This window comes from Arachis hypogaea, chromosome 19 (genome assembly GCF_003086295.3).
Source record: "Arachis hypogaea cultivar Tifrunner chromosome 19, arahy.Tifrunner.gnm2.J5K5, whole genome shotgun sequence".
In the NCBI taxonomy this organism is placed as follows: Eukaryota; Viridiplantae; Streptophyta; class Magnoliopsida; order Fabales; family Fabaceae; genus Arachis; species Arachis hypogaea.
Window position 1 is genome coordinate 152,619,447 of NC_092054.1, and position 14,257 is coordinate 152,633,703.

General features: G+C 34.4%; 3 protein-coding genes across 3 annotated transcripts; 2 read left to right on the top strand and 1 right to left on the bottom strand.

Moving 5' to 3' along the window:
- The first annotated feature begins 907 nt into the window (after nucleotides 1-907).
- Nucleotides 908-3,825, top strand: LOC112776545 (protoheme IX farnesyltransferase, mitochondrial). The gene is made up of 6 exons (XM_025820744.3): nucleotides 908-1,349; nucleotides 1,439-1,706; nucleotides 1,970-2,103; nucleotides 2,461-2,586; nucleotides 2,725-2,828; nucleotides 3,224-3,825. Exons 1-6 carry the CDS (start codon nucleotides 1,114-1,116, stop codon nucleotides 3,598-3,600), a joined length of 1,245 nt encoding a protein of 414 aa, XP_025676529.1. The 5' UTR covers nucleotides 908-1,113; the 3' UTR covers nucleotides 3,601-3,825.
- Nucleotides 3,826-6,061: 2,236 nt separating this feature from the next.
- Nucleotides 6,062-7,355, bottom strand: LOC112775959 (uncharacterized). The gene is made up of 3 exons (XM_025819884.3): nucleotides 6,654-7,355; nucleotides 6,459-6,578; nucleotides 6,062-6,375 (listed from the first exon to the last, which is right to left on the bottom strand). The coding sequence occupies exons 1-3, from the start codon at nucleotides 7,212-7,214 to the stop codon at nucleotides 6,364-6,366; spliced, it is 693 nt and encodes a 230-aa protein (XP_025675669.1). The 5' UTR covers nucleotides 7,215-7,355; the 3' UTR covers nucleotides 6,062-6,363.
- Nucleotides 7,356-10,339: 2,984 nt separating this feature from the next.
- LOC112779109 (uncharacterized) lies at nucleotides 10,340-12,184 on the top strand. Its single transcript, XM_072227876.1, has 3 exons — nucleotides 10,340-10,692; nucleotides 10,836-10,948; nucleotides 11,365-12,184. Exons 2-3 carry the CDS (start codon nucleotides 10,842-10,844, stop codon nucleotides 12,137-12,139), a joined length of 882 nt encoding a protein of 293 aa, XP_072083977.1. The 5' UTR covers nucleotides 10,340-10,692; nucleotides 10,836-10,841; the 3' UTR covers nucleotides 12,140-12,184.
- The last annotated feature ends 2,073 nt before the right edge of the window (nucleotides 12,185-14,257 follow it).

A 14,257-nucleotide genomic window follows, 5' to 3' on the forward strand; every position in this document is an offset into this window, starting at 1 on the left:
TCAAATTACATGCGGGCCTCTCGATCATGTTACTTTAAACTTAATATATAAAAATTTAATATATTCTTGCATATATAATATGATATTTAATGAAAAAATAATTACATTTATTAAATGGTACATAACATAATTAAATGTGTTTGTGTACTTAGTTTAAATTTCGGTGACATAAATTACATTGGTAAAAGGTTTTCGATTTTAACATACATTATACCATGCAATAAAGTAGCGTACACCAATTGAATCCCTAACTCAAAGTTCCTCTAACATCCTACAAACACGTTCGACCTACTTACAACTACATATTGCTATAACTAGAATCTATTTAGGCACTACTTCTACAATCAACTACGTATAAGGCTAACATGTCAACTGTCTCACGTACTATAAAAATAAATAATAAAATAAACAGCAACACCAACCTCAAAGTCCTCTGCTCCGGCGACATGCCACGTGGCGTTTAGCCTGTTAATGCACGCATCGTTCGCCATAATGTTCAACTGAGCCGCCGGTTTGGTCAAACAAGGATAAAATGGATAAAAAAGGTAAGGTGAACAGTAACTTTTGACTTCTTCAATGACGGTAAACGAAACCTCTTAAATAAGCGTCACTGAGCCTATTTCATTTACAGAGTAAACGAATTGAAATTAGGCGTATTTCATTTACACTGTAAACAAAATAGGAGCGTTGCAGAACACGTGTGCACACGTCATAGGACCGCCCATTTACAATCTTATTTTGTTTACACAATAAACGAAATACGCCTAATTTCAATTCATTTACAGAATAAATAAAATGTAACATGTTACGCATTTTTGTAAAAACGCTACAAATTATGAAAATCCGTAATTAATATATTTAATTTATTTATATAAATAAAAAAACCTAACTCCTCCTCCAAATTCATAACTAAAAAAATGAGCCTCTAAGCGCCCCAATACCCAAATACACAAAAAAGTGAAAAACACATGCACACTGAAATTTACTTTCGGGAAAAAGTTTAATAATACAAAAAAGAGAAGAGAACACAATAAAAGAAAAGAAAAGAAGAAGCGAAGGAAAGGGAAGAGAAGACAACCAGTTTCAGAAAAGAAGAGAGTGGGTGTGTTGAGGATGAGGTTGAAGTTGAGGAAGGAATTCTTCCCCTTCTATTCGAAATCGAAACTCATCAATCATAATACTAATCACAATTATCTGACACGTCATTACCGTCAACTGCACTCCTCCGCAGCGGATCTCTCAGCTCCGGCGACGGCGACGGCGACGGCGACGAAGACGACCACCGACTTGGTCTCGTTGACCCGCCACTATGCCACCTGCTATTGGCAGCTCTCCAAAGCTCGCCTAAGGTTTCCACACTCTCTTCCTAATCCTATTATTCAATTTCCTCAATTCATTTTTAGGGATTTGGAATTAGAATCAATCAATGAAATGGCAGCATGCTCGTGGTTGCGACATCTGGCACCGGATTTGTCCTCGGAAGCACCAGTGCTGTTGATCTTTCCGCTCTCTCTTGGACCTGTATGGGTACCATGATGGTTGCTGCTTCCGCCAACTCTCTCAATCAGGTTTTTGAGGTAAAAAATGATGCCAAAATGAAGAGAACGAGTCGAAGGCCTCTACCTTCAGGACGAATTTCAATACCTCACGCAGTTGGATGGGCATCCTCTGTTGGTTTAGGTGGCACTGCACTCCTTGCCACTCAGGTACTTCCAATGCATTTGCTCCTTTCTTCATTTGTATGCACTAAAAAATTGTTGTACACGATTATTTGCTATGATCGCTCGCTCTTAGAAGTTTTACAATCACAGGTATTTGATTGGATCATACTGTAAAACTTGTTAACTCTATCAGCAATGGAAATATGAAAATGAAACTCCAAATAGTAAATACATTGCTTAGCGAGGTTTGATTGATGTGATTTGGATTGGGGGACTAATATTGCATCTTTCTGACAAGGTTTTTCCAGGCTAATTTGTTGGCTGCTGGCCTTGCTGCTTCCAACCTTGTTTTGTATGCATTCGTGTATACTCCGTTGAAGCAGATTCATCCTGTTAATACATGGGTGGGGGCTGTTGTCGGAGCTATTCCACCACTTCTGGGGTAAACAATTAACTATCTTAAATTTTCTTTTGTCTTTCTTATGTGTTGTAAGTTTCAAAATGCTTGAGAGATATACATAACATTGATTTATCTTTCAACCATGTTATAGTTAGTGATGTGCGAGCCTCTAGTTTGCCTATCTCATATCAAGGGGAGCCTATCCATAAACGTCTGGCTTCTAAGTCAATCATCTTCTTTAGTCATTAAATCCTAATATGATTCATGCTCCTGTTTCACTATCCCTTTTATGCTTTGGTGTGTTATCTGTATGGATGTGTGTGAGCCCCTGTACTAGCTTGGCATACTATGTGATGAACAAATATGGTATCCATATTGATTTTGGCTTCTTGATACCAGATGGGCTGCAGCTTCTGGTGATATTTGCCTAAATGCAATGATTCTTCCAGCTGCTTTGTATTTTTGGCAGTTACCTCATTTTATGGCCCTTGCCTACATGTGCCGGGATGATTATGCTGCAGGAGGGTATGTTCTTATATCTTTGTTTATTTTGGTGAATTTCGTTTTATCTTGCAATCATTTAAAGATGGTCCAAAAACTATTAGCTATATGGCAACACCTTATTTGCTTATTAACGTTTATGAGTGTGCATTGCAAATTTAGGTTTAAGATGTACTCTCTTGCTGATGAATCTGGGCGGAGAACAGCACTTGTGGCTTTGAGGAACTCAATATATCTTATACCTTTGGGGTTCTTAACTTATGATTGTGAGTTGATATTTTCTCCTAGTCGAAGTGCTTTATTAAATGCTCTTTTCCGTGATCTTTTTCTTCTTTTAGTTATTTGGTGCGAATATTGATCATGATACTGGTACCATGATAGGATATCTTACAAAATATCCTTTCATGCAAAACCTCATAAGCATCCTTTTCTCCTTGCATAAGATTCTGATTTTGGCTTGAAAATTTACAGAGTTGTGTTAAATTTTAGTTTTTTTTTTTACAATAATAGAAGTTCATATACTTAATCAAATCAATAGACATCATTGTAGCAGTTGGTTCCTTAAGATGACTATAATATTCACCATTTTGGTACATGTCAGTAGTGAGTGCTTTGGCAACAAGAAGAATAATGAGACTCATGTTTTTGCGTCTTTTAACAGGGGGTGTGACCTCTGAATGGTTCTGTCTCGAGTCCACTGCACTTACCCTTGCAATAAGTGCTGCGGCATTTTCATTCTACAGAGACCGCACTAGAGAAAAGGCTAGAAGAATGTTCCATGCCAGCCTTCTTTATCTTCCTGTGTTTATGTCCGGGCTTTTAATTCATCGTCGTTCTGATAACCAACAACCTTTAGAAGACAATGCAACGAGTTTCGTGAAGTCTTCATCCTCTGCAGAGACTATAGAGCTGGAAGATGAAAATGGTAACCAGAAGATGGAGAGACAATCCAATCGGAGACAAGCACGGCCACCAGTAGCGTACGCCTCAGCTGCCCCTTTTCCATTTTTGCCTGCTCCTTCATATAATGTCCCTTGATATCTAGTTTTCGGGTTTGTTATTTAACACATTTTTGTTACGGAGTTTTGTTTTGTTTTTGTATATTCATTGAAATGGTATTCTGATTGGCTGCCTTAAGCAGTTAAAGGGTGATTTTATTATGTTCGCATTAAAAATTCCAGAAGAATCAGCTATCCGGAATAAAGGATAGGATTTCAACGTTATTTCACAGTGGAATAATAATGTACAATTATATTTCTTCCCCTTTCCCTTCTTTCTTCAATTTCTGTTTCCCTTTGTGTCCCGTTTTACTCCCATTTTCAAGATGTTTATAGGAATAATATGATTAGAGCGGATGGAATTTTTTTTCTTGGATAACCACCATGTCAACACCAAAGACTTGAATGAATTAGATAGATGCCAAGGAGAGTTGGCACAGATGCACAAAGGCTTAGAACAGTGCCTAGGGGTGTCAAAAATCTCCAGGAGGCGGGGATCCCCGCGGGGACTGCCCCGAATGGGGCCCCGTTGGTGGGGAATTTTCCCCGTGGGCATGGGGATGGGAAGCAAAATTCCCCCGAGACAGGCGCGGGGACCCGAGCGGGGATCCCCGCCCCATCCCCGATAATTCTCCGAATGTTTGAAATTTCTTAAATAACCTTACTTTATTTCTAACATAGGTGGGTTTTTTAGTAATTTTACCAATTAAAAAAATCCTAACCCTATTATTCAGTCTTCCCTATTCACTGTGTTGTATAATTTTGATTTCTCTCCTTCTATGTATCTAAAGCAATTAGACATATAGGGTTTATAATTTTGAAATAGTTAGGGTTTGATTTTGAAATAGTTGCTTGATTTTCTCTCCTTCTATGTATCTAAAGCAATTATGATTTCTCTTGCTGACCATCAAAGAATACTTGATGTTAAAGATTATATCTTATTGCTTTTTTTAGAATGGAAGTTGTATTTTAAGATTTTATTTTATAGATTATAATTTGCTATGTTGTATTTCTGGACTTATAATCTTGGATAAGATATGTTTGTGTGTTTGTAATAGTATTTTGTAGTTTATTTTTTATTTTTTTGATATTTTTTACTATAATTTTCATATGAATGTTAAATATAAAGGGATGGGGAATGGGGTCCCGCGGGGAATATGGGGAACGCGGGGAATGGGGATGGGGACAATTATCCCCCATGGCGGGGATCGGGGCAGGGATGGGGATTAATTCTGGGGGCGGGGACGGGGAACAGGGAGGCATTCCCCGCCCCCGCCCCGCCCCGCCCCGCCCCATTGACATCCCTAACAGTGCCAAAGGCTTAGAACATATTCTAAGCGGATATGGGTTGAGTTTATTGAGCAATCTGGAAATCATTTATGTAAGCGTTTATTAAGCCTATAGAACTTATGCAAGACTAGTTGTATTATTGCAAGTTAAATGAGAATTGGTTGCAAATAATTTTCTACATACAATAGGATCACCATTGTAATAAACGAGAGCTTCATTGTTGTGTGCTAAACGACAGCTTCATTGTTGTACACAATTTTTTTAACAAGCAACAGTCGAAATTTCTTTATTTATTTCGGATCTTTGACTTTATGAAAAAATTTTACAATAGCTATTTTTTTATTTCTTATTAAAAATATCTAACTAAAAATACTATGTATATATTAAAAATAAGTTATCATACATCTGTGTATATTTTATACGTGTTTTGCACATTTTCAATATATATATAAAATTAACCACTAAATTAATTATATATAAAAAATATATATTAAAATATAAAATATATATTAAAAGTATCAAAAATAACACATGTTTTTATATAAAAATATATAATGACTAATCTAGTAGTTTATTTTTGTGTATACATAAAATTTTTATACTTTAATTATTATTTTTCAAGAACCTGCCTTTTCTGGCCCCATCACTATTGAACGACCTTGGCAGCTTGATGCTAAGCACTGGAATGAACTCAAGAATCGGATATTAAGTCGTAAACTTCTTAGAGCTACTTGAAACTATTCTCAAAGAAGGCCTACGCTTGACTTGTTCCACCATTTGACAGTTCCGTTCCAGCAAGCGAGAGCACTGCTTTACTACTTTACATGATAACCGGCGAGTTCTTGGATTCAGTAACAAACGATTGGGGATTTCGAATGCACAAGTTATTATTCAGCTGCAAAAAGGTTATTGTTTCAAACCCTAAGGCCTATGCTCTAAGCTCTAAAGTTGCTTCAACAAATGCTGAAATCACAATGAGCCAACTTTAATCATCAGAACCCACTTTTTAGTAGTAAAGACCAAATTAGACACACCAATATTTCAACTATTGCCGCCATTTTTAGTGACTCCATACTGCATGGTACAGATGAGTGACCTTATCATATTTATTTTGGACCTGAGAAGATCCAAATTGTTACAAAACCTTAACTACTAGAATGCACAGAAGAATTGGCATCACCCTATTATTCACACAAAATGTTTCCCATTCATTGATGGCTCTCAAACAGGATATTTGCTATTATTAATGCCCAAATAAGACACAGGAAGTAGATAATTCTTATGATCCAATTAATATACATATTGCAGAGTAAGGACACATGAAAAGACACTACTTAGCTGGTTTACGAAACAACTCCCACTCTTCACTCTCTCTTCTATCTCCAATAGCAGAGTACAACAATATCTGAGGATGTTGAGTTTTATGAGCTAATTACGAACTTGGAGTGAATGCAATGTTCTGTAAGAATGCTTCGCCAGACCGCTACAAATCTGCTTTCCATTGATAACTCACTCATTCTGCAATCTGCGCATAAGCGCAAGAGTCAGCTTATTGAGATTCAGGGTTTACGAATCAATGAAAATTTAGAATTGAGAATTATTACTAACTTGATTAAGAGGATTGTCAGGAGATTTCTTCCAGAGCTTCCAGATGAGGTCTTTGTATTGAGTGTGAGTGAGGCCAGGTTTCTCTTCCTTCAATTTGGGGAGCTCAGCTTCCTCAAAGGCCTACAATGCATAACATTGAAGATTTTCAGATCAAAAACCCTAATCGGAGAGAATCTTGAAGGAGGAGGTGGTTACCTTGAAGGAGGCCTTGAGGCGCCTCTCGGGATGCCTATCAGGTGGCAAGGAGGTGTCAGCGATGCTCATCTGAGCGATTGCATCATCCACAGATCGAGCTTCGATCACGGAATCGTCGCGATTCGTGTTGGAAACCAGCACCAGCCGCTCGTACTCTTCCTCCGCCGCAGTCCGGCTTTGCCGCTTCTTCGCATCTTCTGCCTTCTTCGCAAGCTCCGCCTGCTCCTCCTCCCGCCGCTTTCTCAGATCCGCCTCCGTCACCTTAGGCACCGGGATGGACACGCGGTTCGCCTTCTTATCCGGTTTCTTCATCGACTTCTCCAGCTCCTTCTCTTCTTGCTCCGCCAGCCGACGCGCCTCCGCTTTCCGTGCAGCTGCCTCCGCTCTCTTATCCGCCTCTTCCTCCTTCTTCTTCGCCGCCCGCGACTTCGGACCCTCCGCGTCGCGCCAGTATTCCTCCTCCTTCGCCCGAGTCTCTCGTTCCTTTCGCTCCGATTCGACGGCACTCTTCCGAGCCCTGGCCACCTCCGCCTTCGTGTTCACTCCCATCTTCTTCGGCATCGCGGCTTTTAGGGTTTTGGTTCTGATTGATTCGCTTCAATCCAGATTCTCGAAACCTCCAGACTCAGCCGCGGAGACACCGGTGATGACGTTCAAAAACTGATTTCCTCCTTATTCAGTCGATTGTAGCTGGTAAAATCATCCGTGGGCCCATAATCAAGACCCAACAAGCCCATATCCGAAAAACGAGGCCCAAAATGCCCGAAGGTAAAAAGCCCATATCTCTAACTCGCTAAATTAAGATCAACTCAGTAGTAACCAAAAAAGAAAAAATAAAATCAACTCAGCAACGTGCTACTGTTGCAATTTTTAACTAAGATGGAGCGAGTCACAGTACGTATAATGGGGAAAGGATCATCTTCAGTTTTTTTTTAACAATTGATAGAATATAGTGTCTCTCATCTTTGATTTTATGAGTGGGACCAGAAATAAATAAGAGAGAGAACAATAAATGGTTAGATTGAACACTGAATACCATCCAATTTTTTTTTAACTGGAGAGGATCTACTTCCCGTATAATGTTTGACGCTCTGTATTTTATTATCTCATGATAATTATAGAATAATTCTCTTATGTGAGTCTTTATTACTTTGCTATCATATTCATATTAAAAATGTTATCCGTACACCAAATCAGCTACTAAACCTAGTCATCAATATATTTGTATATAAATAAATATATAGTTTAATTTATTTTTAATGTGTATTTATATTCTAACATATATTTTATATTGGTGACTGATTTTGATATAGTCATATTCATATATATATATATATATATATATATATATATATATATATATATATATATATATATATGCATTATTTACATGTATATACACTATTATCCAAGTTATATATTTTGCACAAATTATATATTTAACTGCAAAAAGTTTACAACAACTTTAATTTATAGTCGTCAGAACCATTGAGGGTCATTTCACCCAACAGAATTTATAAAATTTTTCTTTTAAACTTCTTTTTCTTATTTTATGTTGATATATTCTTCTATAATTAGCCTTGATAAACAAAAGAAATTAAAGCTGTTATATACTTCCATATATAGTCTTTAATTTCTTCCCTATGACACTCCTAGATACCCAGATCAAGTAAAAGTATGAGATCATGATAAAGGGTGTGTAGCCTGTGCCTTAAGAAAAGAGAGATTATTCAACAAGACCCAAAGATATATAATGTGCCCACAGTACAACATCCACGATTACATATATCTAATATATCACTATATATATAAAAAATTTATAAAGTCAAATCAGATCAATTTTAATATTTGTTTGAAAAAATAATCATCAATACATGCATAATATGATAATAAGAGCAATTTGGATCAGTAAATATTGGATAAATGATAGATAGATATGTCCCTGCTGCAAACATGCATCATGATGAATAATACTAATGATTTTACATTCATCTCAAATAACACCTATATATGTATATATGAATATGAACATACACATCAGTTTTACCCTTCGATCAAAGTTTGTATATTTGTATTATATCTGATCATCAATCCAACTTTTGAAGAACTTTATTATGAGAGGATCTTGATTAATTATAAATGAAGAAAAGACATCTCTCAGCAATGTCCCATGCACAGTTAAAATAGCATGGTGTGGCCTACTTTAATCTGTTACGCATTTAATAATTAGCTTTGCTTTGTTTCGTTGCATACGTTTTTACTCTCAGGCCTTAGCTATATGATATATAATAAGGAATTCGTATTAAAAACTTATATATATTGAACCTTAAAAATATGATCACATGCTTAATTACCATAGAAGCTTAATTACGTATGTGCCACAAAAAAATATTTCACATTATCAGACATTATCTTTTCCTTAATGCTAATAAAATAAGCTACCTAATAATTCCTCATAAGTTCAAAAGCTACATGTTTTTTTTTTCTTTGACAGTACCACAAATAATTAAACTCAATATTTCTTCGCTGTGTAAACAAACTATCCTTCAGTAGTTACACATCTGCAATTTTTATTGCAATTTCATACTTTTTATGCCTATATTAATTCTTTAGCCTTGTACTTGGAGTCTAATTATTACGTTCATGAATTTTGTTCTTTATTCTTTTGTTTTCAATGTCCCAAACCACTAAAGCCGTAAATGCAGGAGAGAGCTTGGAATATTTTGATTTTGAATATATCTCTCTGATCTCTGGAAATCAGAAGTTGCTGAAACTTTCTATATCAGAAATTTGTCACATAGTATATAATTACCAAATAAAACTCGACTAAATTAGTTTATACGTTCCTAATAACCTGCACTACTACATATGTGTCTTGCCATTGTCAGATTTCAGAATAAGCCATTGAAAAATCAAAATGATGTTACATTCTATGGTTGGTATATATAGTAAAGTAACTAAATTCAATGTTCTTGACTCTTGAGTAAAGCTTGCTAATAGAAGCATACAATAAGGGGATATAGCACATGCACGTTTTCCCCTAAACAAGAAAAATATCTGAGACTCTTTCTGTTCAGGTGTTGTTTGTACCTTATTCTCCTGCAGAGGGGGAAGAGAGAGAGAGAGAGAGACTCTCTGGCACACTTGTTCACACATATTTAATCTTGCCATTTCCATTACCTCAATTACAATATGCTTCTGTCTTAATACAAAGAAGAGAAACTGATATATTTATTTCTGCTCAATCAGACTCTACTTTAGCTTCTGTCCTAATCATTTGCAGATATACACAACCCAGTTCATATTTTCCTCCAAGTTTCCACTTTTCTCAATCTTAGTTGAAACTTTCATGTATAGCATATTCTGTAGTATATGATGAGCGTTTTGGACAAGCCAAGCTTTCGGGTATGTCCTGTTTTTAAGGTGCTTATTAAAGGGTTAAGGAGTGGCTTCCATATCCCACTAAAAGCTTTCTCTTTTCTCTATTGTATAAATAGCAGCAAAGATTAACATTAATTAACACAACTAATCCTCCCTTAGTTACACTGTTAGTTGTACAAATTAAAATGAAGTCAACTACAACCAAGACCAAAACAAAAACACCAATAAAAGAAGAATTAGAGAAAAAAAAGAAAGCACCAAAAAAGTCACTATTGAAATCCTGCTAACTCCACTTCACTTCACTTCTCATTCAGTTTACTCATTCCTTTCTCTCTCTTTCTTTTTTTTTTTTTTCATTTCTTTTGGACATTCAAATCGTGGTTATGTGATTATGTCCCCCCTCCATTTGTAACCTAGTTTTCTTGACCCTTTTGGTCTTTTCACTCCTCTGAAACTCCAAGTTTCCACCTTGACTCTGTAGTGTTGTTCAACAGCGTAACCCTCCAAAAGTTTCATGTTTCGCTATCCTCTCTTCTTCGAGTTCTCTGCATAAATTTTTCATCTTTTGAGGTACCCACATGCATATTCTGCGCCACCAAAGACTCTGATTTTTGTCTTTTTCTGCTCGAGGGTATTGCGCTTTCAGCTACGAGACTCGGTGATTTTATGGAGTTTTTGGTCTGCATCTACGTTTAGACTCCAGAAGCTATAAACAGAAACTGGGGTTGCTTAGGTTTTCGTTAAATTATTAATTTGCGGTGACTATTCTGCGATCGAATTTCAAAGTTGCAATCTTTGTAGGAAACAATGTCGTCCCACCAACAAAATCCACCTGCGGATTCGAAATCTCTGCAACAAGAAATGGGTTCTGAGAAAACGAACGCAGAAGCAGATGTTAAACCCTTCTCTATAAGGTACTTCAAAAAAATGTCACCATAAGAGTATCTATTAAAAGTATAGTAATTTCTTTTATTAATATTAACATATTATTATCCCATTATTGCATGTTCCATATTCGGATTTGTTTCTTGATTTACACTATATTTAGCTTCTATGCTTTGAAATGGTTGTTAGTTGTAGGTTTTTTGTGCTCTTTCTTACACCACTTAAGCTTATGATTATTCTCTGTTTAACTCTCTATTTTCTTTTCTTTGCTCTTTGCTCTTTGCTTTGCATCTCTCTATTGTTTGTGAAATATTGTTATAATTAAACATGAACAATTTTTGGTATCTGGTTAAAAATTGTTGATGTATATGCCATAGTTAAAAGGTTAATGAATAATTAAAGTGATAATGATGTATGTATGTATTGTTATGCTTCAATAATGCAGACAATATGCTCTTGCTTGGCGTCATAGAAGCATCTTCCATAGCTGGCCATTTCCTGAGAGGTACTTGCACATGTGTTTAAGCCGCGGCATCGATATCAGGGATGTGTTGCCACCATTGTTTTCACCACAAACTTGTGAAGATGAATCACTCAAAGGTTGTTCTTCAAAGAACTTGATCCACTCCCATGGTAATAATGGTGATGATAGCAAAGATGGTTTTGAGTTTTGCAAAACAAATAGCAATATCAAGAATAATGACTATGGCACCTCATTTCATGATGATGAAGAGGGAAATAATGATAATCAATACAATAATTGCATTGTTCCTGTCCCTGATAATGTAGCAGAAGATGATGAAGTACTTGATATCCAACCAATAAGTTCATCAATTCATGTTCATAAAACTAGTCCAAGACCAACAATGGCATCATTATTGTCTAATAAAGGAGTGAAAGATAAACGCAGAAGGCGTAGAGGGAGATGCAAGAAACGATCAATGGCGGATATTTTAGCTGATGCAAGGCATTGTACAGTAGAGGAGATCTATAGGATGAACAAGTTTTATTATGCTGCTGCCATTGAAGGATCTCATCAGCAGCAGCTGCAAATGGGGCCTTATTCTGAAAATGATGAGGTAAAGGGTTGTCATGAGGGTAAAGATGGAAGTGAAGATGATTATGAACATCAACTTGGTTTGACTGGAAAGGGGACATTGCTTCTTAAGTTCAAGCTCAATGCATGTAATAATAATGTAAATCGGAATTGTGTAACATGAATTCATTATTATTAATATATAACCTGTGGAAACTTATTATGCTTAGAGCTTCATCTTTTGTTTATATATTTACCAATCTCAAAGTTAAGTATGATTTTGCCATATATCATATGCATGTATACTATTTTTATTCTTTCTGTCAAGATTAATTAATTATGTTTTATTGAGGGAGAAATTCTCTAACTTTTCTTAACAAACACATAAATCTGTCTTGACAAATTATCTATTAGTCATCATTCAATATCTGTTGCAGCAATTAATAAGTAAGATGTGTAAATTGTCATATAGATCAGAAGCAAAGACAAGGGGAAAAAAAATTAAAGATGCACCATAAATCTATCAGCTGCAGAATCAAAAGTTTAATTAAGGGTCCTTTTGGCATAATAGAATGCTAATAATATGTAAAATGCTGAAATTTCTTTTTTATCTATCTTGTAACTTTGCATAATTGAATTCATGGGCATTTATAGAATCTCAACAGAATCGGTTTATGGCTTGAAAAATACAAATAAAATACGCACACATTGACACGAACGTAACATGTAATCACAGCAAGTGAATGAAACTAATCTGATTCTAATAGAAATTTCTATGCAAGTGCAAATGCTCACTGAAATATGTATTGAAAACCGAAAACCAAAAAGTGCAAGATGCTTAATCTGATTCAAATATATTTAGTGGAATTCAAATGCTAGAATATAACTGCATATATGTGGGAATACAAATATGTTTATTGCATAATTTTCTCTTCTAAAATATTATTTATTATATAATACATAAAAAAATTTGATATTTCTAATACCTGAATCTTAGATATCTTAATTAGAGTATAATTATACAAATCTTACATTTATTAGTACCTACTAAATATTGATCACTTCCCATCATTATCAATTTATTTTAAAAAATAACATTTGTACACACACAAAAAAAAAAACTAAATTAGTTATTTTGTATTTATATATACATATATTATTTAATTTATTTTCAATATATATTTTATACTTTAATATATTTTATACATGTAACTTATTTAGTAGCTGATTTTTTTTTTGTTAGTAACCAGATTTTCTTTTTACATTAAGGCTGCCAGGTTTATATACTGATATCTCTGTGTTCTTCACTTTGTTTATATAATTTATGTTTTCAACTACTTAATTCTTTATTGAAAACTGAATGTTATGTCGTAGTACGTTGCTTTGAAATATTTTGGTGTATGCATGCTTGTGTTTGATTTTTTTTTTTAATTTTTTCTTTTTCATGTTTGACTTGTCTAGAATGACTGTGTTGGAGCAAGTTTATTATCAAACATAAGGTTATTTTCAAAAGTAGATACTTTGGTTATGATATGTTCGTATCAATATCACATTGTGAATTATTAGATAAATTGATATATTTAACTAAATATATTAATTAATTGAACTATCTATCGATTCATAATATGATTTTTATGTGAAAATATCGTCATTGAAGTATTTACATATATCTTACAATTTATCATCACAACAGTAATATTTTTATTTATACATATAAAAGGAAGCATGGTGATTATGTTGTTGATTCACATAATCATACCTCTAGTTTGCTACCATATATATTGTATTGTGTGTAAGATTATAATCCTTAACGTGGACATGTTTAGTTGTCCAGTTCCTTCAGATGCTCTGGTTTTGAACCTTGGGGACAAACTCTCTCCTATGTTTAATTTGCATCTTATATTGATACTTCAAATTTTAATGCAGCCATCTTGACAATACTTTTTCAAAAAACACTAAAGTTAAAAATAATAAGTTTGCAATTTGCTATATTATTAACTAGTTATATTTTGTGTAGATAAACTAGTTATTATGAATTGTTTTTATATGAATATATGTAATTTTTATTTTATTTATAACAAAATTAAAATACTAGCCTATAATTGAGAATTTCAGTAATATTTACCTTAAAAATATAATTAATAACTAAATATCTCAATTATTTTACAAGTAAATAAAATTAAAAATGTTATATTCATATGAAATATAAATTATAATTGAAATTTCTATATGAACAAACAAAAAATTATTTGTACAAAAAATAATTATTCATTATTTTCATTTTTACGTAAAAATAATAATT

What these genes read in the sequence shown, in the direction of transcription:
- LOC112776545 (XM_025820744.3), top strand. Translation starts at nt 1,114, where the DNA reads ATGAGGTTGAAGTTGAGGAAGGAATTCTTCCCCTTCTATTCGAAATCG. An exon ending in CTGCACTCCTTGCCACTCAG is followed by an intron (nt 1,707 to 1,969) that starts GTACTTCCAATG and finishes AGGTTTTTCCAG; the next exon opens with GCTAATTTGTTGGCTGCTGG. An exon ending in GGGGTTCTTAACTTATGATT is followed by an intron (nt 2,829 to 3,223) that starts GTGAGTTGATAT and finishes GTCTTTTAACAG; the next exon opens with GGGGTGTGACCTCTGAATGG.
- LOC112775959 (XM_025819884.3), bottom strand. Translation starts at nt 7,214, where the DNA reads ATGCCGAAGAAGATGGGAGTGAACACGAAGGCGGAGGTGGCCAGGGCT. An exon ending in GCCTCAAGGCCTCCTTCAAG is followed by an intron (nt 6,579 to 6,653) that starts GTAACCACCTCC and finishes TATGCATTGTAG; the next exon opens with GCCTTTGAGGAAGCTGAGCT.
- LOC112779109 (XM_072227876.1), top strand. Translation starts at nt 10,842, where the DNA reads ATGTCGTCCCACCAACAAAATCCACCTGCGGATTCGAAATCTCTGCAA. An exon ending in GTTAAACCCTTCTCTATAAG is followed by an intron (nt 10,949 to 11,364) that starts GTACTTCAAAAA and finishes TCAATAATGCAG; the next exon opens with ACAATATGCTCTTGCTTGGC.